The 22,552-nt window shown below is 38.1% G+C and overlaps 4 protein-coding genes across 5 annotated transcripts in view; 2 read left to right on the top strand and 2 right to left on the bottom strand.

Moving 5' to 3' along the window:
- Window positions 1-1,123: 1,123 nt before the first annotated feature.
- On the top strand, window positions 1,124-7,897 carry LOC133528870 (phospholipase A2-like). The gene is made up of 4 exons (XM_061866353.1): window positions 1,124-1,348; window positions 5,113-5,272; window positions 6,556-6,708; window positions 7,694-7,897. The coding sequence occupies exons 1-4, from the start codon at window positions 1,174-1,176 to the stop codon at window positions 7,776-7,778; spliced, it is 573 nt and encodes a 190-aa protein (XP_061722337.1). The 5' UTR covers window positions 1,124-1,173; the 3' UTR covers window positions 7,779-7,897.
- Window positions 7,898-8,481: 584 nt separating this feature from the next.
- On the bottom strand, window positions 8,482-11,691 carry LOC133528869 (structure-specific endonuclease subunit SLX1 homolog). Of its 2 annotated transcripts, none has more exons than XM_061866351.1 (4): window positions 11,425-11,691; window positions 11,251-11,302; window positions 10,828-11,019; window positions 8,482-10,027 (listed from the first exon to the last, which is right to left on the bottom strand). In XM_061866351.1, the coding sequence occupies exons 1-4, from the start codon at window positions 11,601-11,603 to the stop codon at window positions 9,605-9,607; spliced, it is 846 nt and encodes a 281-aa protein (XP_061722335.1). In that variant the 5' UTR covers window positions 11,604-11,691; the 3' UTR covers window positions 8,482-9,604. The 2 variants fall into 2 exon arrangements, with proteins under 2 accessions (XP_061722335.1, XP_061722336.1); XM_061866352.1 differs by having other exon boundaries at window positions 11,456-11,557.
- Window positions 11,692-11,940: 249 nt separating this feature from the next.
- Window positions 11,941-14,668, top strand: LOC133528868 (zinc finger HIT domain-containing protein 2). Its single transcript, XM_061866349.1, has 4 exons — window positions 11,941-12,130; window positions 12,298-12,820; window positions 13,507-13,710; window positions 14,263-14,668. Exons 1-4 carry the CDS (start codon window positions 12,084-12,086, stop codon window positions 14,590-14,592), a joined length of 1,104 nt encoding a protein of 367 aa, XP_061722333.1. The 5' UTR covers window positions 11,941-12,083; the 3' UTR covers window positions 14,593-14,668.
- Window positions 14,669-15,270: 602 nt separating this feature from the next.
- Window positions 15,271-22,552, bottom strand: part of LOC133529071 (phosphatidylinositol 4-kinase alpha) — a 70,150-nt gene continuing 62,868 nt past the window's right edge. Inside the window, exons 35-38 of the mRNA XM_061866689.1 lie at window positions 22,233-22,355; window positions 21,203-21,326; window positions 19,039-19,198; window positions 15,271-18,729 (exon numbers count right to left, since the gene is read on the bottom strand). Of these exons, the coding sequence (XP_061722673.1) occupies window positions 18,504-18,729; window positions 19,039-19,198; window positions 21,203-21,326; window positions 22,233-22,355 (633 nt within the window). The 3' untranslated portion in view covers window positions 15,271-18,503. The remainder of the gene's footprint in view (window positions 18,730-19,038; window positions 19,199-21,202; window positions 21,327-22,232; window positions 22,356-22,552) is intronic.

The raw sequence follows: 22,552 nt of genomic DNA, 5'->3' as shown, positions 1-22,552 counted from the left end.
AGTGACATTGGAAAATTAGTTTGAGATGGAGTTTGCATTTGCAACTGTCAAAAGTATTCATAGATGGCGTCAGCATATGTTTTACCTGTACCTAGTTTTTTTCTATGAGAATTGACCTAAAAATGCTAGCATCTAGACCAACTAATTTAAAAAAAACAAGTCGGACACTATCCGTAGGATTAACGTGTAAAACTTATGCTGGCATAATCTGTAAAATACTTAAACCCGCCAAACCCATTGTGAGATTACGAATGTTTATAAATTGTATGGAATAATTTAAAACATACACGTATGTTTAAATTTATAGCATACACACACTTTCATGCTTTCATGCATGAAGCTTTGATAGAAACTGCTTAATTGTCGTAACACAATGGAATCAATTAACTTAAAACTAATTACAGATCAAGTTAAAAGAGACTGGGTTATGGGCCTATAAATTTTTAATTTTTGGAGCTATAAAGGAGGAGTAATGAACACTATGAGCAAAGATATTTTATAACTCTGTATAAGGTAAATTAAGTCAAAGAAAATATGTGCCCCGAAAAATCAAGAAAAAATTATGCTCGAATAGATGGCGGTGTACCTTTTGGCCTATACTCGAGTAGATGGCGACAAGTGAAAGAATATTGGTCAAATAGCCATATATTTGAGTGAGTCGTCGAAAGATGGCAATAAATTTAGTTGACTAATACGCCTCTAGGTATAAATTTTCTTTGCTATGAGAATGTTAAGAGGAACCTAGTTAATACCTATGACAACAAATTTTTATGTAAATCTCCTTATGTAAATGGTTTCGTAAAGGAAGTTTCGACCAAGTACTCAATGTCAAACATTAAGGTTTTCAGTCGGAATTTACCCATACGGCGATAAGGTGTTCCATTGCCAAACGCGAGCAAGTTAATCGCACACAAACCAGTATTACATGATCTCCAATAACGTTTAATTGTTGCTGTAGTTGAATTCATGATATACAAGGACTTGTCGAGCTTACTTTACTAACAGTCTACTTGTCGAGAGTAGATAATGCCCCACAGGAGGCTAAACTAAGGCTGCGAAGACTTCCTTGTATTTTAATTTACTTCAGGCTTTTCAGTTGATATAAATAAAGACAATCTAACTTATCGTTCATTCTTCTCACTTCTCTGAACGTTAACAGTTGGTTTTACTGAAATGTTTACAATGTCTAAGATTTCGTGCCTTGTAGTAATAATTATGTTTGAATCGTGTACTAGTTGGGTTATAAATGATGTGGATTTATCGACTTTAAGAGAAAGAGGTTTGATTGAAGACAGCGACGAAATGAAAATGGACGAGTCTGATCTCAGATTTAGTCTGATTTATCCAGGTATGAATCAACATCATTGCTCAGTGTAGGGTTCCGTAGTTACACTTCCGTCTCAATAGGCTAAATTTGAACTATTAGTATAGTAGATTGTTAACCAAGGGAAGAAATGCTACCTTTCGCCCGAGTTAAGCAAATAGGCAAATTAGTATAATCAGTACCTAATTAAAGTAATAGACGTATGACCATGATTTTTTCGTTAGGACTTACTTGCAATCGGAGACTTTGTACGTCTAGAGATAATAAGTAGAGATAAATAAAAAAAAATGTCATAGTGAAATTGTTATTTGTACAACAAGAGAGTAAAGTTTGATATTTCTTCGAGTGCTTATTTTGAGTCGCGTGCGCTTGCAGGGCGTGGCGAGTGAATCTAATGTAGAATCTTGAGCGTAGTATAAGCGTAGAATAATGCCAAATAACTTTAACAACCCATTTAATGTCATAATAACGTTTAACTGTGGCTGAACGTCTTTTTACTAAGAAGAGGAGACTTTTTGCGATAGCCTAAAATAGCAGTTAGCAGAGACGCTTTTCATATAGATTTTCGTACATTTACCCGCCTGTTGCTGTCGCATAATTATATTGCTGTCAAGCTCGCACAGTGACATTGACAACCGGCATCAATATAATGGGGGAGGGGGGTTACGAAAAAATCACGATAGATCACGTTGGGGGAGGGGGGGGGAAAAGGAGACCTCACGTGTATTTTTCTATAGTGAACGAAACTAAGAAAAAAAATGTCTACTAGGTACATATTTTTTCTCGGTGTCGTTAAACATAAATCTTCACTTGGCACTTCAAAATAGCGCCTATAAATAAGATTTACTCTATACAATACTACTTATCTTAAAATTAGGAGGAATGAAAAATAAAATAAAAATACACGTGAGGTTATATGGGGGAGGGGGGGTTGGCCAAGAAACTCGCCAAATATCACCAAGGGGGAGAGGGGATCAAAAAAGTAGCCGAAAAAACCTCGCGTGATTTGTGCACAAGCCCAAACGCAGTTAGGTCTTTGCATTTTTTTTTCGCATGTTTTCCCGAAAGCGATTATCCTAGTCACTTTTTCCTCTGCAGCATATTTTTAATTGCAAAGCGTCTCTGCTTTAGTTGCATTATTGAAACTTTGTACGGAACCCTTGGAGTTGAATAAACTCGTACTTAACCTTAGACTTGCGATGGCGTGTCGCGCGATCACAGAAATCATAACTAACCTTTTCTAGGTATAGACAACTTCTGGTATCAGACCTTAACCTAATTAAAACAATTATCTAACGATGCGTCACAGATTTTCCTTTGTCTATGGTCACAGTGATATCACGGGGTCAATTTGATTCAAGAAACTGACAGACGGTGACATGGTTTCGATATTGAATCATCCTACTCTTGTTAAGCAACAGCGTGGTATTTTTTATTTATTTATTTAAACCTTTGGGAAACAAACAGGCAAAAACAACACACATAGTATATCATTACACATTCACAAACCAAACAGTTTCCACTAATGAATAATAATAATTATGTTGCTCAGAAATTAACATTAATATTAAACCATATGCAAAACTCAAATAACTCTAACTGTTGAAAATAATATTAAAAAAGCGGCCAAGTGCGAGTCGGACTCGCTCATGAAGGGTTCCTTTATGACGTATTAAAAAAAAACTACTTAAACTACTAGATCTCGTTCAACATTTTACCACTTTGGACACACATTTTACCACTTTGGTAGTGTCTCTCGCGCAAACTATTCACTTTAGAAAAAAATTACATTAGGAACCTAAATATCATTTTTGAAGACCTATCCATAGATACCCCACACGTATGGGTTTGACGAAAAAAATTTTTTTTTTAATTTTATGACGTATTAAAAAAACTACTCACTAGATCTCGTTCAAACCAATTTTCGTTAGAAGTTTGCATCGTAATGTATATCATATATTTTTTTTAGATTTTTCATTCTGTTATTTTAGAAGTTACAGGGGGGGGGGACACTTTTTTTCACTTTGGGAGGTTCTCTCGCGCAAACTATTCAGTTTAGAAAAAAATTATATTAGAAACCTTAATATCATTTTTGAAGACCTATCCATAGATACCCCACATGTATGGGTATGTTGAAAAAAAAAATTTTTTTTTAATTTCATGACGTATTAAAAAAAACTACTTACTAGATCTCGTTCAAACCAATTTTCGGTGGAAGTTTACATGGCAATGTATATCATATATTTTTTTTAGATTTTTCATTCTGTTATTTTAGAAGTTACGGGGGGGGGGACACACTTTTGTTCACTTTGGGAGGTTCTCTCGCGCAAACTATTCAGTTTAGAAAAAAATTATATTAGAAACCTTAATATCATTTTTGAAGACCTATCCATAGATACCCCACATGTATGGGTGTGTTGAAAAAAAAAATTTTTTTAATTTCATGACGTATTAAAAAAAAACTACTTACTAGATCTCGTTCAAACCAATTTTCGGTGGAAGTTTACATGGCAATGTATATCATATATTTTTTTTAGATTTTTCATTCTGTTATTTTAGAAGTTACGGGGGGGGGGGGACACATTTTACCACTTTGGAAGTGTCTCTCGCGCAAACTATTCATTTTAGAAAAAAATGATATTAGAAACCTCAATATCATTTTTGAAGACCTATCCATAGATACCCCACACGTATGGGTTTGATGAAAAAAGATTTTTTGAGTTTCAGTTCTAAGTATGGGGAACCCCCAAAATTTATTGTTTTTTTTCTATTTTTGTGTGAAAATCTTAATGCGGTTCATAGAATACATCCACTTACTAAGTTTGAACAGTACAGCTCTTATAGTTTCGGAAAAAAGTGGCTGTGACAGAATCGGACAGACAGACGGACATGACGAATCTATAAGGGTTCCGTTTTTTGCCATTTGGCTACGGAACCCTAAAAATTGGCAAGTATGCTGAAATATACTAACTAATCAATATTATTATTAGCTGTACTTTTTATTGCAGGAATAAACTGTTGTAATGATAAATGGGATATATCAATATCAGATTTTTTTTTATTTGATTTCGGTCGTATCATCACCACCAAACACAAATCTATCTTAATAGCCATATCATCTTTATTCACTTTTCTGAGTGGAACTGGATCCCAGCATTGTGCATTTACGTCGATCTGATGCAAAAAAATTATTGCCTTCAACGATGATCTGCCCAAGAAACCAACGCCGCAGTTTCTACATAGATTTGTAACGAAATTGAAAATAATTCAAGTTTTAAATATATGGTGGAAAATATACACTGCCCGTTAAGGTGCAGTGAGTTCAGGTTCGTCTCCGAACACAGCTCGCTGAGCATAGAGCAGACGGCCGTGCCTACCCGCGATATCATTGTATATGAATTATTATTTTTAGTTATTTTTAACATGAAAAGTACTTTATCGATGAGTTCGGTCGGAGTTTCAGAAATAACATTACCTACGCATTTTTAGTTAGAAGAAATTTTCATGTATCTAAATATCTTTTGTGCAAAAATAGTTACAAACTTTTAATGATGCGTACCCTATATTCGTGATTTTTTTCTATCAAGCGTAAGTTGTTTAATAAGGTTTCGAATCAATGAAGTTAATAGAGAAAGGCCTCAAGATCGCTATTCATATTTTCTGGTAACCATATTAAATAATCTAAGCGCTACAATTTTTCAAAAACTTTGCTCACTGAACCCACTGGACCTTAATAAGATTACTTACGCACCGGTAATACTATATGTATTACCGTTTTATTATTTAAGGTACAAAATGGTGCGGAGCCGGCGACATAGCGGACGGCTACGACGATCTCGGCCCCGCCCGGGAGACCGACATGTGCTGCCGCGATCACGACCACTGCCCCGACACCATAACAGCGGGAGAGACCAAGCACAACCTCACTAACAATGCCTTCTACACGCGGTATGTATGCCCGAGACCGACATGTGCTGCCGCGACCACCACCACCGTCCCGACACCATAACAGCGGGCGAAACCAAGCACAACCTCACTAACAATGCCTTCTACACGCGGTATATATGTATGCCCGAGACCGACATGTGCTGTCGCGACCACGACCACTGCCCCTACACCATTAACAACGGACCAGACCAAGCACCATCTCACTAACAATGCCTTCTACACGCGGTGTTTATGCCCGATGGCGGCGCTACCGACGTAATGTACTGTCGCGACCACGACCACTGCACCGCCACCATAACAGCGGGTCAGACCAAGCACAATATCACAAGCAATGCCTTCTACACGCGGTATAGAGGTATGCCCGGTGGCAGCCCTAGCATTTATTTTAGGTTGTGCCAGGGGGCCTAGCCAAGATGACAATGGTTTGTAGAAAAAGAAACGAAACGCTATTGTCTCTCTACCACTCTTCCATATTCCATATTAGTGCGATAGAGACAAATAGTGTTTCGTTTCTCTGCGAACGATTGTCACCTTGGCTAGCCCGTGGCTAATAGCCACTTAAGGCCCAATATACACTTCGTTTCAATCTTGTAATTAGATTTATAAACCTTCCTTTTATAAACCGAATAAAGTAGAATTTCTTTTGTTTAATTGCTTTCTGAAACAAGCGAAATTAAGAGGCTGTTAGTGTCAATACCTAAAGCGCGCACACTGTCTATTTGTATCGGAGTAAATGAGATAGCACTGTCGCATGTTACTGGGCCTGGGCAAGACAATAATAAGAAAAATATTTAAATAAAAAAAAGTGGATTATTAGTGTAATATTTTACTCAATAGCGGTTTAGATATAAATGTTTTGAAATTGTGATTTTAATTGCAGACCCATAAGTCAAAACAATAAAGACATAAAACCGTTTAATTGTGATTTTAAGACCAATCTTTGCAATTATTTTCTATCGAGCCGATTTCGTTCAATCATGTATCGAGTACAACCACGGTCTTTGAAATATAATTACCTAATATGAACATATATTTTTCTTACTTGACTAATCAAATAGTCTTTCTTAAAAAAACTGTTTAAGTAACATCAATTTCAAGGACATTGGGTGTTGACAGCCTCTTAATCCCAATTTACTATACAAGGTTCAAATTAAAAATAGGACAACTTTGTATGGTGGGCTTTCCGAGGGTAGGTACTTTTCTCGTGGTACCTCGTAAGAGATTGAAATAATGATAAGCAACGAGTAGTACTACAACTAGCTCAATTTATTCTACTATATTAGATTGAGCTGCGAATGCGACGAGAAGTTCCGCCTATGCCTGCGCGCCACCAAGAGCAAAATCTCCAAGCAGATCGGCACAGTCTACTTCAACGCACTAGACACCAAGTGCTTCCGGGAGGACTACCCTGTGGTCGGGTGCAATAAGAAAGGAGGGTCAGTATCGCTGTTATAAGCCTTTTCAAGGGCTCTGCAGACTTTGCAACAAATCGCATGCGATTTGAGATACATAGCTAGAGCTACGTGGGTTCAACGACCTCAATTCTTCTTCCTTACGTTGTCCCGGAATTTTGCCACGGCTCATGGGAGCCTGGGGTCCGCTTGGCAACTAATCCCAAGAATTAGGTATTAGGCACTAGTTTTTAAGAAAGCGACTGCCATCTGACCTCCCAACCCAGAGGGTAAACTAGCCCTTATTGGGATTATTCCGGTTTCCTCACGATGTTTTCCTTCACCGAAAAGCGACTGGTAAATATCAAATGATATTTCGTACATAAGTTCTGAAAACCTCATTGGTGCGTTTGGGGGTTCAACGAACTCAATTGATCGATGAAAAGCCGCAATGTATCAAAAATCACATGCCATTTGTTAAAAGATGAGTTGAAAATAGAAGGATGGCAATTTAACCGCCTATTTGAAACCTTAGTAAGGATAATTTTCGTTGACTATGTAATCCATTAAATGAAAAGTTTATTGAACATTTTATACTTCTTTTGATACATTATATGTGGCATTATCTATGACAAGGTACCTCATTGTCGATGGTGCTTACACCGCACTGCATCGCGCAGCAGTGCTATTTGTATCGGAACATCGTGTATACATATACAAGGTGGGCAAAAAATATGTGCATTCCCGTTGCCAGGGAGGTTTTGGGCTTATACTGACTGAGCAACTTTTACTATGGGACCAACCCCGAAATCGCGAATTTTTTTTCTGGCTGTATCATACATTTTAGCTGGTCCATTTTCTATGGGAGGGTAAAATTTTTTTTCGCGATTTCGGGGTTGGTCCCATACTAAAAGTTGCTCAGTATAATCCCAAAACCTCCCTGGAACGGGAATGCACATAATTTTTGGCCACCTTGTATACATGTCAAGCACAATTTAACGCAGCTAAACTTCTTTTTTTTTTTTGATAGATGGTTGAACAGAAAATGCCTGGAACCCAAATATGACACGGAAGGTGAGCAGCGGTACCAGTGGTTTGATGTACCAAATTATTAATCTAGTTGTATTATAATTATTTATTTTAGTTGATAAACAAATGTGCCTATCCTTGAGTGTTTTGGTTCTGACATAAGTGTTATTGTATGATGTAAATAAATAGAGATTATAGTAGTAAAGACGTTTTATTTAATATAATTTAATACTCTACGCTTAGTTTCCATAAAAACGTTTTTGCAACGATTTGCCATGTTTTCAAAATATTGTCGTGTTATTAAATAGGTAGTATTTTCATAGATGATGCTGTAGATATCATATCTAGTGTCCAACCGAAACATGTTTTTTTTACCGAAAGCGTTACCGAAGGTTTGGTTTTGGCTCTAGTTTCAGCCGAAACTTAAATAATTGACCGAAGCCTTAGCGAAGATCTCCGTTTAGACTCGGGCAAACTGTTCGTATGTCCGGATATTCTCCTCTACAAGTGGCAATTCTCAAGCGATGCTCGTGAAAAATTGTAAGCAGGTTTAGTAGTTAATTAGAAATTTTCTGTCGTTTCGTTTTTTGGAAAATGTTCAAAAGGATACTGCGAAACGGAGTCCTTTCGACCTGACTCCCGACTTTCCGGGATGTATCCGTACCGATATCCCACCCTCTTCAGCTACTTGGCACAAGTATCTCATCTAACCCGAGCTTTGGGGCGTATATTGAATCTCAGGCTGAATCTGCAACTAGACGATTAGGCGCCCTTTCTAAGGTCAATCAGTATTTTTTTTTTTTATACTACGTCGGTGGCAAACAAGCATACGGCCTGCCTGATGGTAAGCAGTCTCCGTAGCCTATGTACACCTGCAACTCCAGAGGAGTTACATGCGCGTTGCCGACCCTAACCCCACCCCCCTCGTTGAGCTCTGGCAACCTTACTCACCGGCAGGAACACAACACTATGAGTAGGGTCAAGTGTTATTTGGCTGCGGTTTTCTGTAAGGTGGAGGTACTTCCCCAGTTGGGCTCTGCTCTAGATCTGGAATGACATCTGATGTGCTGTGCCCTACCACACAAGGCGAGATGACATTCACATTGCCCATACCTCTCTTTTGGTCTTAGTTTAAGGACATACCCGGGTCCAAAACCCGTTCACACCACACCGGGGCAGCTTCTTTAGCTTTACATAGCTCAAGTCCGGTCGTGTATGGAGTATTGCAGCCACCTTTAGGATGGATCCGCCAAGTATCAGCTAGCCGCCTTAGATTCTATAGACAAACGCGCTAGGAAGCTTATTGGAGATGCGAGATTGGTAGAGGCTAGACTGCAGAGCCTAGAACACCATAGAAAGATAGCCTGTTTATCGGTATTCTACAGGATATATTTCGGGGAGTATGCGATGGGATTACATAATCTTATCCCCCCATCTCCGTTCTGCCGGTGAGACTAGACGCGGACTTGCGTTTCACCCTTACGTGGTTACTTTACCACTGATTCGCACTAAACGCTACGCATCCAGCTTTATCATGCGAACGGCTAAGGAAAGGAGTGGAATTCACTTCCTGCAAATCTATTTCCAGTCCACTATAACTTGGATCTTAAATCGAGAGTGAATAGACATCTTTTAGATAAGCTTGTTCCGGCCTAGACTGCATCGGCACTTTTCATCTGCAAGTTGATATATCGCCGGAGCCCTAGGGGGAGGCCTGCCTGTACCTGCCTACGCCCATATATGTTGAAAACGAAACGGTATTGTCACTATCACTCTTCCATTTAAGTGCAATAGAGGCAAGTAGCGTTTCGTTTCTCTGCGAACGATTGTATTCTTTGCTAGACCCCCAGAGGTTAAACGCCCATTGAAAAAATAAAAACGTAATGAAACACCCATAAGTATATATTGTTCGTCATAACTCTTCACAGTCTTGTAACCAAATGGAATTATTATCAACAAACGCTCTATCTTGTGACAAAACTTCATCATCATCATTACTACCATAATCATCTTCCTGGCTTAGTGTAACCTGACCACAACCTCTCATCTTTCTTATTAAATCACCCCATTTAAGCATTGTACCACAGAAAGGACACTGTCCTTGTACGGGGACAAATTCAGTGGGTTCTAAGAATAACTGGGCGAGACATGTTATGTGAGATATCAGGTCACAGTGAGGGTTTAAGCAGGATAGCTTAGAATCGGGACTGGTAATGTAGCTGGAGCATATCAGGCATTCTGTGTGGGTAGCATGGGTCTCCTTGAGTTTTGTCAGGTTCTTGCTCTTGACTGGTCCATGGCATATTTTCATGTGATTTGGAAGTTCCCTTTCAGGCTAAAAATAAATAAATTTTAGTAAAATAGGTATTCTAACTACACAGTATAACTTCTAGTGACCCAATTTAAATCAATGGCATTAGAAAATATTAACTAGGGCGTCGCCAAGGAGGGCAGGGGGGGGGGGGGGCAGCTGCCCCCTTCTTGAGAATAAAACTAAATTTATTATGGTTAAAGTAAATCATAGTTGAGAATGCTAAATCCGCAAGCGGTTATCCATTAATTACATCACACGTTTAGGGGAAGGGAGGGGGTCAAGAAAATGTGACATGTTGTGGCAAGGGGGTGGGGGGAGCCACAAACTTTGTGATGTCACTTAAACTTCATAAGGAACCAAATATGTTTATATATTTTTTATTTCCTATACAGTTAAATAACGAGTTTTAGGAACGATAATCGTTTTTATTAGTTTAATTTTCTTTCCTAATCGGTTTTGTGTTCTAAAACTACAAATATTTATTTTATCAAAAATATTTTGATGTTGTATTAACTAATTCAATTTGCTGATTTAATTGAAAACAAAATTGCCGAAAATGTGATGTCACACCAGGGGGAGGGGTTTGCCATATGTGACCAATTGTGACAAGGACGGGGGGAGGGATCAAAAAACCTCGAAATTTGTGTGATGCAATTAATGAATGACCCCTTACGTGCTCGATTTTTGATTGACAAACAGTTAGCTAGCAACAAAATATATAGGGTATTTTTTAATTTGATAAAAATTGTGCACATATATATGAAATATGATTATGATTTTTTATTTTAACAAGTTTTAACTGCTTTACGTGTAATACTTACTGGAAATTCTTCATAAAAGTCTTTCTCCAGCCATCTGACTATGAGCGGTAGTCGACACCATGGCCCAACCCTAAGCATTTCACTGACAACTCGGAGCTGAAAGCGGAACTCTGTCTCCTTCCTGGGCACTCTCTTTAGGGATAGGTGTTGCAGTCTTGTTGTCTTTGTTGGGTTCTGCCAGGCCCATTCAAACTATAAAGAGAATATTTATTGTATGACTAATGCCATAGTTACAGTGTATACTATTCTAAAAAACTAGGCAGAGCCGGAGCTGTACAAGTTAAAGGCATCTAAAGTTTCTTTATATAATAGTTACATCCCATGTTTAAAATAGTCCACTTTAACAGATGCAGATAGATGATAGACTATCCTCTCGGGTTACAATTGCACATAAAAGTGGATCTTTTAGCGAAGTTTACTTACCCTCAAAGCAGATATGTTGTTTGGGAAGCCGTGTACAATCATAACCATTTTCCTAAAACAAACAGAAAATAGTGTCAGTATATATAACATGAATCACGGATAAGAAACAACCTTGTCAACAAGGCAGGCAAAAAAATGTAAGCAAATGAAAAAGTAATCGGCGATATATTTTACCATGGACCTCTATTACTGGTCCTATGCGCACCGCCAGCCCACGTTCCCCTGTTGTGTTGCATTATCCTTCTGTTTGGGTCTCTGGTGTAGCCAATGTATGTACGACCCTTGTATTTGGGATTTATGTTGTACAATAAATAAACTCCAAAGAAATCTGCAACGAGTTCAGGCTCCGTCATTCCTTAGTTATACAACTACAAATTATTCTTAAACTAATAAGACGTACGACTCCGCTTCTTCCTACTTTTTGTTTATTTATTTTTACCTCCCCTCCCGCGCTTATTTGGCAGCTGTCAGTGGTAGGGGCACTGTCGTCGGTTTCCTGTTTGAGCTATAATAAAAAGCTCTACTGCCAGGCACTGCAAGTTACTTAATATGCATATTTACTTTATTTTATATATTTAAGGGCCATGAAAGCAAAAGTGATTTTTATATCTTTGAATGTCGAAAATATCAGTTTTACCATTAATTCGAAGATAACGAAAGAACAGCTGATAACTTTGTCATTTTAATTGACAACTGACATTTCAATTTCACTGCTTATTTCTCAATGAGAAATTCTCATGCTTGCCCTTGCCTCTCTTTGTATTTACCGGCGGAATCATTGTTATTAAAGACAAGTAGGCTACGTTTTCTAGTTACCAAAGCATTATACTACAATGTCTGACGAATCGTCCAACATACAGGGCGCCAAAATCTGTGGGCTGTAAGTATTTTATTTCTATTATTATAATACAATATATATTTAAACGCGCTTCTAGTAGATTTGTAACCACACTACAGCTTTACAACACTTTAACTTTACAACTTTACATTTTAACTAAACAATATAAATGAAACCAGCAACTTTCCTACATTGTCAATTTCTTTTAGGTGTAATGAAAACCCTAGTAAATACTGCTGCCCCCGCTGCGAAGTATTGTACTGCTCTTTAGATTGCTACAGATCTGAAAAACATCAAGAATGCTCCGAAAACTTCTATCGCAACTGCGTGACAGAAGAACTTGCATCAAATAACGTTGATGATGAATCTAAGCGCAAAATGATTGATATATTAAAGCGGATGCATGAGCAAGACATAGACACTGATGATATCGAGGAGTTGCTAGAAAACATGGACTCGGATGATGAAGAAGGCGAGGATCTTCATGAAAGAATTAAAGGATTAAATTTAAATGATGCTGATCAGTTGTGGGGAGCATTAACAGAAGATGAGAGGAATGAATTTGAGGCTTTATTAAATAAGGGTGACATAGGGGTCATTATGCCGCAGTGGGAGCCATGGTGGATGTTTAGAAAGAAAGAGAAGAAGGTAGAGGAAATAACTAAGGAAGAAAGTGAAGCATTGAAAAAGTGTCCAGAGTTAAAGAAGGTTCCAGCTTTAGATTCTTTGACTGTAAGTAATCCAATAGATCTAGGATGATATATTGTCTATTATCCTCATTAGGGGCACAGGGCTTGCAGAAAAGTTACACTTTTTACAACTTTGAGCAGCTTCTGCCAGGTTCTCCATCCAAGACCAGTAGGAGGGGTGAACGGTCAAATTGGTTTTAAATTAGAACAATATTTTACTTACGTTATTATGTCAAATTGTGTTTCGTTAATGTTTAAATCTATTCATGACTCGCATGTGAGTTGCTGGCCCTGTGGAACTGTTTGAGCATGACCCATACGCTGAGTCGCTGGCCCTGAATGGGTTAATAAACACTAAGATTTTTAGTAGTGAGTCAATATGAAGTAATTAATTATATTTTAGTTTCATGAACAAAATTTGAGCAAATTTGGGCGACCATTTTAGAACTATTAAATGAAACCCAGTGTTTTCTAGTCATCCCTGGTACTTATTAGTCATCAATGTTGGATATCATCAAGGAGTTGAACAGCCTGATTTTTATTGTATAGATATATTGGTAAAAACATCTATTGTATTCACTTTGCATGCCAATTTCCGTCAGAATAAAAAGGCAGCAAATTTTAAAAAAGTAGACGCCAAGAGTTATCCTCCCATAGATAATTTGAATTTGGTGCCTTTTTACTGACGAAGTGGGTTTGTCCGAGTATATAAGCATATTTTTGTTACAGACTGTCCAACCCTCCCCAACCATAAAGTTCAACATAACAAATATCATAGCGTCATACGCATTTGTGATGCGATACTTCAACGGAGACGTGGAGCCCCTGGAATGGGCAACGCATTTTCTCAATGTTTGTGCTAATTTGGACTCAAATGCCAATTTCGATGACCCTGCCATAGCCGTCGAGTCAGTTGTGCAGAAATGCTTACAGGTACATATTTTGTATTATTACCTTATGCTTTTAGAAGAAACATTGCTTTATAAATACCAGTCATTTGTTTCAAAGTGGACTATCACTATCAGGTTTTAGTATATCACATAAAATATTAGCTAAATTTTATTTTGAAAAGTTTCATATTTTACTGCTGAGCGACAGTCTGTCAAGTGTGATCAGTGCAACTGGCCTTAATAGTATCAGAGTCAATGCCTCGTGCCAAGCGGAAAACGTCAACTTTCGGTAAAACGTCTGAAAACATCGACACAATCGAAGTGCCAAAAATATGTATCCACGACCTTATGGCCCATATATTAGGGTAGTGTGTACATATTTTTGGCACTTTGTCCGTATAGATATTTTCAGACTTGACTGTACGATGCAAAAACGAAATTGCCGCTTTCCGACTCCGTCGAACAGAAAAATTGTGGACACACCTCGACCAGTAACAAAGAAAGCCTCAGATCACATGGAATTGTCGGCCGAGGCGAAGCCGATGATAAAATTCTTACTTTACTGCCCTATGTTATATACTATTGATTGTTTCAGAGTGACCTCATAGAAACAGACGCGCCGAGTCTAGATGCCATGAAGCATGACACCTATTTAATCCTCCAAGGACCCAGCAAAGAGCAAAAACTTCACTACTGCAAATCAGCTCTCTCCGATCTCTATAGGGTACTACATAGAGCCAAATCTATATCAAAAGCGCAGCCTACTGATAAGAAACAAAGTAAAGATAAAGCATTTTCTAAGAAGTTTCCAGAACATGGGACAGAACATTTACCTCCGTTAGATGGGAACAAGTTGAAGAAATGTATGAAGAAACTTGAATATTACTTGTCCTTCCTTGAAAGTCATAGTATGGACTTTGAATGAGTAGTTATAAAGATTTGTACATGATGTAAATAATGGATGTTATGTTTATAAGAATAAATAAACATTGTAAGTTGCATTAGTTTGTCTTTACCTTCACAAAACAAAAAAACACTGTATACATATGAACGAACGGCAACATTCGTGGCGTGTGCTTACCTCGAGGCATATTGTATGCCAGGGACCAGTCCACCCCTTCCCAGAAAAAAGCCTTTAAATGGCTTAGTCGTTTATCGAACAGCCTAAGGATTGGCTTTCCCTTTGAATTGCTTACCCGTTCCTTTGACTTAGCTCTAGGAAAGGGTTTCCCTTTCAGGGATACCAAAATAAAAGGGTATCCCCTTCCTAATTCAAACACATGTGCTGTCAACGCGCCAGACACCAAGTCCATCAGTTTAAACAAATAAGCAATAGTTCATTCTATTTTTACGAAGAGAATGTTAAAAATGGCATAGGCGATATAATTTATTATCGATACCCCTTCAAGAGGTTAGCACTTAGGAACGGGTATCAACTTACCCGTATTAAGAAGCGCTTAAAAATCCAAATGAAAAGGTTTAGTTAGCCACCGCTTTGGCAAGCAAAGCCTTACGAAATACCCCTTCCAAAACCCTCGAAGGGGATACCGGACCAGTCCCTGTGCCTTTTTGCCATTATCTGGTATTAAAAGAAAAACGCATGTCACCTTTACCACACTTTATTCCAACAAGATAATTGTGATTATAGGAATGTCCACAAAATATTACATTAACAACAGACTATTAATCGAGTAACATTAAACCACATAAAATTATATTTCATTTGAAAACAATAGCACAGCCCCTATTATTCATTAATATTTGATATACAGTAATAAATCATTCATCGTACTGGTACAAATAGCAAAATACATTTTAATACTTTGCCTAAACACATCTACTTAACAAATTATTCATTTAACATATAGAAAAAAAAGTATAAGAACGATATACATGTACATACAGATAGTACGCGTTAACCCGGAACCTTCGAAAAAATAGGTATTAATAGTACATTACGATACAAGTGCGAAAAATAGGAAACTCAAAATGAGTGGCGATAAATTAAAACACGACCGAAGGGAGTGTTTTAAATCGACACGAATTGCGAATTACCTATTTACACATGCATCGTTCAACGTTTTAAAGTACATATAGCCCTTTAAATTTTCGACATAGTTACGTAATGTGTTAATTATCGCACTAGTGCGGCAAAGTAGCACCATATGTAGTGTAAAATGGTGTGTCATATTGGGAGTAACCTGTAATAGGAGAACAGAGGGCCTACCGCGAACCACTTTCGACGTGTTGGCTCCCTGTCACACGTACGCGTACGTATTTACAAGTGCGCAGAGAGGCCACACGTCTAACGTGGCGGTAGGCCGGAAAACAATACTCTCAGACCAATTCGAACGTGCACTGACATCAAACCGATATTAAAATATTAGCTGGCTGTCATTCGTGCGTTCATTTCACAAGTATTAGTGCGAGCGAGACGCCAATCATAGCTAACCGACGATTCCAATATCAATCTAATATCGGCACAGAATAAATAATAGCACTACGAGTAGGGACGAATTATGCTGTCTCTCTCTAATGTATGGCACTATCCCTTTCGGCCATTTAGGGTTGTCAACATTCAAGTCATTATCTTATCTGTGGTCGTGCATGTATAGGGACGTCAAGTTGTGCCAACCCTAATAAATTGCTCGGAGCAAGCGCCCTACTGATATCGGTTTGAAGTCAGCGCACGTTCGAATTGGCCAGTAATTTCCTATTCTAATATCTAATTTACCCACACGTCAGAAACAACAGTTCGAAATGGTTAAATCTTATAAGAAAATAAATAATTTAGCTAATCTAGAAATCTCTCAGAATACAATGTTGGCAGAGAATACAATGTATGAGTCGTCTGCCTGGCGTATTAAGGCAACTTTAGGGGTCAGAGCCTACCGCGAAAAACGATAATCAAAATTTCGTCATCGTCTCTCTATCGCACGTATATGGAAGAGCGATAGAGAGGCAGATAACGAAGTTTGACGCGATAGGGCTTCAGATACTGGAGAGTCTCTTGTGGGTTGTAGAGTCAGCTGCAGAAGTTATTTTTCTTCATTTACAATACTGGTCTCAAAATTGAATAATAATCATCTATACATTGAAAAGGAGCTACAAGGAATTATATTTCCTCACATCGACAAAAACATATTCATAATAATATATTTATATTCAATTCCTGGTATCTTTAAAATATTGTAATAACACTGATCACCATATATTACAATATCATTAAAAGAATTTTATTCTTAAGTACGAATAACTTCCAGTTCGCCACCTTGTTTTCAATGATTTTAGCTCCACATTATTGCTATCAAGATTTTAGTTCCTGAATATTCCAGACCTGAATGTCACTTTATATCTAGACCGCCAAGGTTTAATTTTGAATGTCAAGTTTAATTGTTCCAACCGCAAACTTTATATCTAGAACGCCAAGGTTTAATTTTGAATGTCAAGTTTAATTGTTCCAACCGCAAAAGGTCCTTTCCTTTATACCTTGGTCTTTAGTTAAAGATACTATATTGTTTTACTAAAGCAACGAAATAGTGCGAATATCGTAATCGCGAATACAATTTCCTTATTAGCGTTTGCTCAGTCTTTAAACCGATTTTAATGTCCTTGATACCAAGTCTAAGAAAGAAACGTGCTCCTTATTTTGACATCCAACACAGATGGCGCTGTACTGCGCCATATGTTCTGCGGTCACTGGATTGTCAAACGTCAACTTTTGACAGACTTGCCGCAAATTGTATGGAGCTGTACAGCGCCATTTCGTTTACTTGTCAAATTCGAAATACGAAATTGTCTTAGATTTTACGCAACTTACTGGGTACAGAGCACAGGTCGATTCACGAAAGCTGGTATACAGTAGTAACTTCGGTATACAGTCAGAGCCACCATTTTATTGGTTAATGTGATACACACAAAAATATTTTCATTCACTCGTTCATTCCATTCATGCCAGCTCTTGTGAATCGACCTGTAGATTGCGCAATCGAGCGCTTGATTTTAGTATCAAGGATATAAGAACAGATCAATGATTTTTCGTTGTATCAATATTTCATTCAATACCATTACTAAAGTTTTAGACACAGATACCGCATTATTAAGCGTTTACAAAGCACGAGGTCACCGCACATAGGTACAATTTCGCTTGTAAATTGCTACGATTCGAGCACAACTGAGTTGTATTTTATACTGTAAGAGCCCACGCATTACTACAGCTCAATATTCGTAAATGTTTTTAATTAACACGAGTTCTGTTGGTAATTGTGGGCACAACCGAAACAAGCTACAGTACTGTACTGCGCTCCAATATTAATTTTGTACGAGAGCGCTTATGTGCGGTGACCTTGATTATCGTTTGTGTACCGTCTAGTAGTCGAGGTGGTTTTAAATCTCAGATTCAATCTCAATCTTCTCAAACTTTACAAATTAATACGGAATCTAATCTGATTCCGAAAGTTGAGGAACGAGTTCCTTATTACAGACAGCCTGAAGGCGCCGCCTCCTTCTCCGAGGAAGTGGCGCGAAGTGGGACTGGAGGAGGCGGATGGTCTGCCCGTGGAACCAGGGCAGGCCGGTGTCCAGTATGAAAGATGTGACATTTACGTGTCACAATTTGGTGCCGTGACCAGGATGTGTTTTGCTTCACCAGGATGTATTTACGTGATCAGGATGTTTTGCTTCACCAGGATGTATTTCCGTGATCAGGATGTTTTGTCTCTGTCTTGCCAGTGCCATGCAAGTGTTACAATACCATGGATATTATGGCTTCATTTTAGCGCATGTAGCCGGTGTCCTATGGGCTTCAATTTCACTTTTTTCCCTATAATTTACAAATTAATACGGGATCTGGTTCTGATAATACTGTATCATGTCATACGTCCTGGTCCTGAAGTTGAGGAAGGAGTTCCTGATGACGGAGAGCATGAAGGCAGCTGCCTCCTTCTCTGTGGAGTTGGGCGCGAAGCGGGACCGCAGGAGGCGGATGGTCTGCCCGCGGAAGCAGGGCAGGCCGGTGTCCAGCATGAGGGACACCATGGATATTATGGCTTCTTGGTATGGTCTGTGGAAGAGTTACATTTTTGCTTATGAATTGGATTCGACATCATCGATGAATTGGACCGAAGGTTGATATATAACCGTGCATGTCTGTGGACGTCTTTGGCGCTCAAAGGGTTTGTGTCCCAAGAACGCGTAAGATAGCAACGCTCTTATCTGACTTTCGGTACAGTTCACTATATGGACATCAGAACTTTGAATTTGAAATTTACGAATTGCTCGAAAATTGTACGTTTGCGCGATGTAGGCAATGCCTCTCAGCGCCATCTAGCGAATGACTGGGTAAACACAAGGTGTTAAGCGTCCCACGTACCGCACGGCGAGGAAGGCCTGCACGCACAGCTCGCAGAACCAGCGGAACGCCGGCGCCTCCATCTTGCCGCCCATCACCATCACCATCTCGTCCGTCAGCTTGATGTCGGGCTCGAAGCCCAGGTTGCCGCCGGGTGACGATTCAAACATGAACCCGAAATCTGTGACAAAATCATTATAACACTTTTGAATGATTCACGGTTAGTTTCACTCCCGGCGATTTAAGTCTAAATAAATTAATAAACAAGCAATTTGTTAGCTTTATTTTGGAGCGCACTATTCGCCAACAAACTGTCCACAGTTTGGCGAAAAAATATGTAAGTATACCTACCACTTAAGTTTTCTCTTGAAATAAAAAATAAATAAAATAAATAGTTTAAAACACAATAGAAAAACACGCTTTTATAAATGCACGTAAAAACCAAAAATGTGCAAACACGACTATGGTACGATATTCCATCATGGAATGCCAGTGCCTATCTTCCGGCTTCATCATCAGACGTTGAAACCTAATCATCGTCAAAGTTCATTACAAGACTTTTCTAACAAATCCAAACACAGCTATGACACGATGTTCCATCATGAAGTTCCAGTTCATATCTTCCGGCTCCATCATCAGATCAGTTCGACAGTACCATATTATTGTACTGTCATCAGAACTACATACAGCTGCCAATTTTCATGACGCTACAGTCCTTGGAAGATGGTTAAATTAGTTACCTTAGATTCCATTACATTGTTACATACAGGTCGACCTAATAAAAGCGTCTTAAAAATGATTATGTCATAAAGGTACCGTCATACAATAGGATATTTTACTAAAAACATGCAAATAATCCAATTATCGTTAGAAAAGCAAGTAAGTAAATTAAGACACATAAAACACATCAAATCGATTTCTATATTTGTTTTTCATCTGTCATAGAACGACACGATAACCGACATCATATGACGCCGGCAGCAAAGCAATGTGGACGCAGATTCAATTGCTTAGCTTGAACTACATATGCACATGCACGCTCAAGGAATTTGATTTCTGTACCATTTCCAGTAATCGGAACTATGGGAGTAAAACTTTAACAAAACTTATCAAGCGGACGTAAAAAGAGTGCTTATAGCCTTAAACATATTCGAATATCTATGACTGTAAATATTTTTATGGCTGTAAGTACTATACTATTCCTATCCCTATGGACATGAATATTTTTAGGGCTGTATGCACTATTTTATGTCCGCTTAGCAAGTTTTGTTAAAGTTTTACTCCCATAGTTCCGATCACTGACCATTTCGCACCTTGTCACAGTAACAATGTTAAGAAACTGAAAGACTTCATTCTTAAATATGGGCATATTACAAAAACTTATGATTGTCAGAAACAACCACCGGTGTTAACCCTACATCACAGTCCCGAGACTTTCGAGAAGATAAGTACGCCGATATCAAGAAACTCGGCGGGACTCTTTTTTTTATAATTATACATAAAATCTTAAAACGCATAACGCCTAGTTATGGGATAGGGATCTCATAACTAAGCGTAAGCCGTGGAGAAAGAAAACTTTGTAGCCACAGTAAATTTACTGCCATCTTTCGACACATGATTAAAACTTTTAGAACGCCATTTTACTTTGATTCTTATTCTTTCACTGATATGTGTTTTTGGCAAACATCAAAAAGTCGTGTCATCTTACCGAGCATAGGCTAAAGGTTGTGGCGCCATCGCTCGAAACGCCGCCATACCTTTGATCTATTAGATGGCGCGAATACTTTTTGATATTTAACAAATTTAACACATATCAGTGAAAGAATAAGGATCAAAGTCAAATGACGTTCTAAAAGTTTTAATCATGTGTCGAAAGATGGTAGTAAATTTACTGTGGCTACAAAGTTTTCTTTGCCGATCCACCTCTATTTCAAATTCTCTTTGCTACAGACTACGTAAACGCCGTAAATGTGCTAAAACTCATACTCATACTCATTTATTCATAAAGTCAATTTACATGTCAAAATAAAATTACTACTAAATTAAAGTTAAAACTAACATAAAATTAAAATTACAAAAAAATTGAAAAAAACCCCTATTTACATTTACAATTGAGATCAGAAATTAGAATTAGGATCAAAATATACATAAAAATAAAAATATAAATAAAATTAACTTAACTGACCTATATGTATGATATGTCCGTCGGTGTCAAGCATGATGTTGCCGTTGTGACGGTCCTTGATCTGCAGTAGGAAGCCGATGACGCTGTACGCCGCCATTGAAGTCACGAAACATCTCCTTGCCGCCTAAACACACAAGTTATAATAATTACAAGGTCAATATATGTAGGTATTGGACGGCGGTTTTAAATATCGACTTTATTCCATTCTGTTTAAGGTGGAAATTAAATTCACATAAAACGATATATCTCGACAGAGCGCTGGTGGCCTAGCGGTAAGAGCATGCGACTTTCAATCCGGAGGTCGCGGGTTCAAACCCTGGCTTGAACCAATGAGTTTTTGGAACTTATATACGAAATATAATTTGATATTTATTTTGCTTACAGGGAGGCTCCATCCCTTTGATCATAATTTACGTGTTTTTATTCAGTAAAAAATTCTTTATATGTATTTCTGGGATCTCGGAAACGGCTCTGACTCTGTCGATGAAATTTGCTATATGAGGGTTTTCGGGCGCGAAAAATCGATCTAGCTAGCAGTGGCGGCGCGTCACAAATATTCGTAGGGAACCCGGAGCTAATTTTGCTTTCCTTTTCTCCATGAACCGATCGTGTAAGTACTCAACGGGCTGAAATTAGACAAGCCGGTGGGAATCGAGTTCTTTGAACGATCCGCCACTGCTAGCTAGGTCTCATCTCTGGGATAACGTGCATTTTTTAGTTTTTGTATGTTTTCTGAGCAAAGCTCCGGCTCCCAGATGTTATGACTTAATATCTACATCAAAATACATAACACTAATATAATATGGAAATTTAATTCTGAAATAAATGTTTATTTAATTTAATTTTATAACAACTTTTTTTTAAGCAACATCCAATTTTTAAACAATTTAGTTGTAAGTCATGTAAGTAATATACCATATTCTGAGGCAAACAATTCTAGGTCGTTCTAAATCTATCACAGTGATATATTTTTTTTTGGAATGAGAAAACACATTGTAACTATCTAAGTTTTACGAATACCATCACTTACCTGGAACTCTCTAGTAGTCTCATCCCCATACTTCTTGATAAAGTACTCATACATGCCGATATCCGTCTGCCTGCCAAGTTGATCTCTTGACTTCGCGTTCGGCACGCACTCTATGACACCACACTGCGAAAATACACTCAATTAAAGTTTCATTAACAACTTCATAGTTTCGAAGGAGGATGTTCATCAATTCGTCGGGATCTTTGATTTGAAATAGTTATAATTCTTCACATTTGACCTCAACTTCATCAGGTCAGAAAAAATCTGATGATGGAAAGCTAGAGAAATCGAAGGAACTCTTCAAATATTATAGGTACAGG

The sequence above is a fragment of the Cydia pomonella genome, chromosome 20 (assembly GCF_033807575.1).
Source record: "Cydia pomonella isolate Wapato2018A chromosome 20, ilCydPomo1, whole genome shotgun sequence".
Taxonomy (NCBI): Eukaryota; Metazoa; Arthropoda; class Insecta; order Lepidoptera; family Tortricidae; genus Cydia; species Cydia pomonella.
Note: the sequence above shows the minus strand (reverse complement) of the source record. Positions and strands in the feature narration are given on the sequence as shown.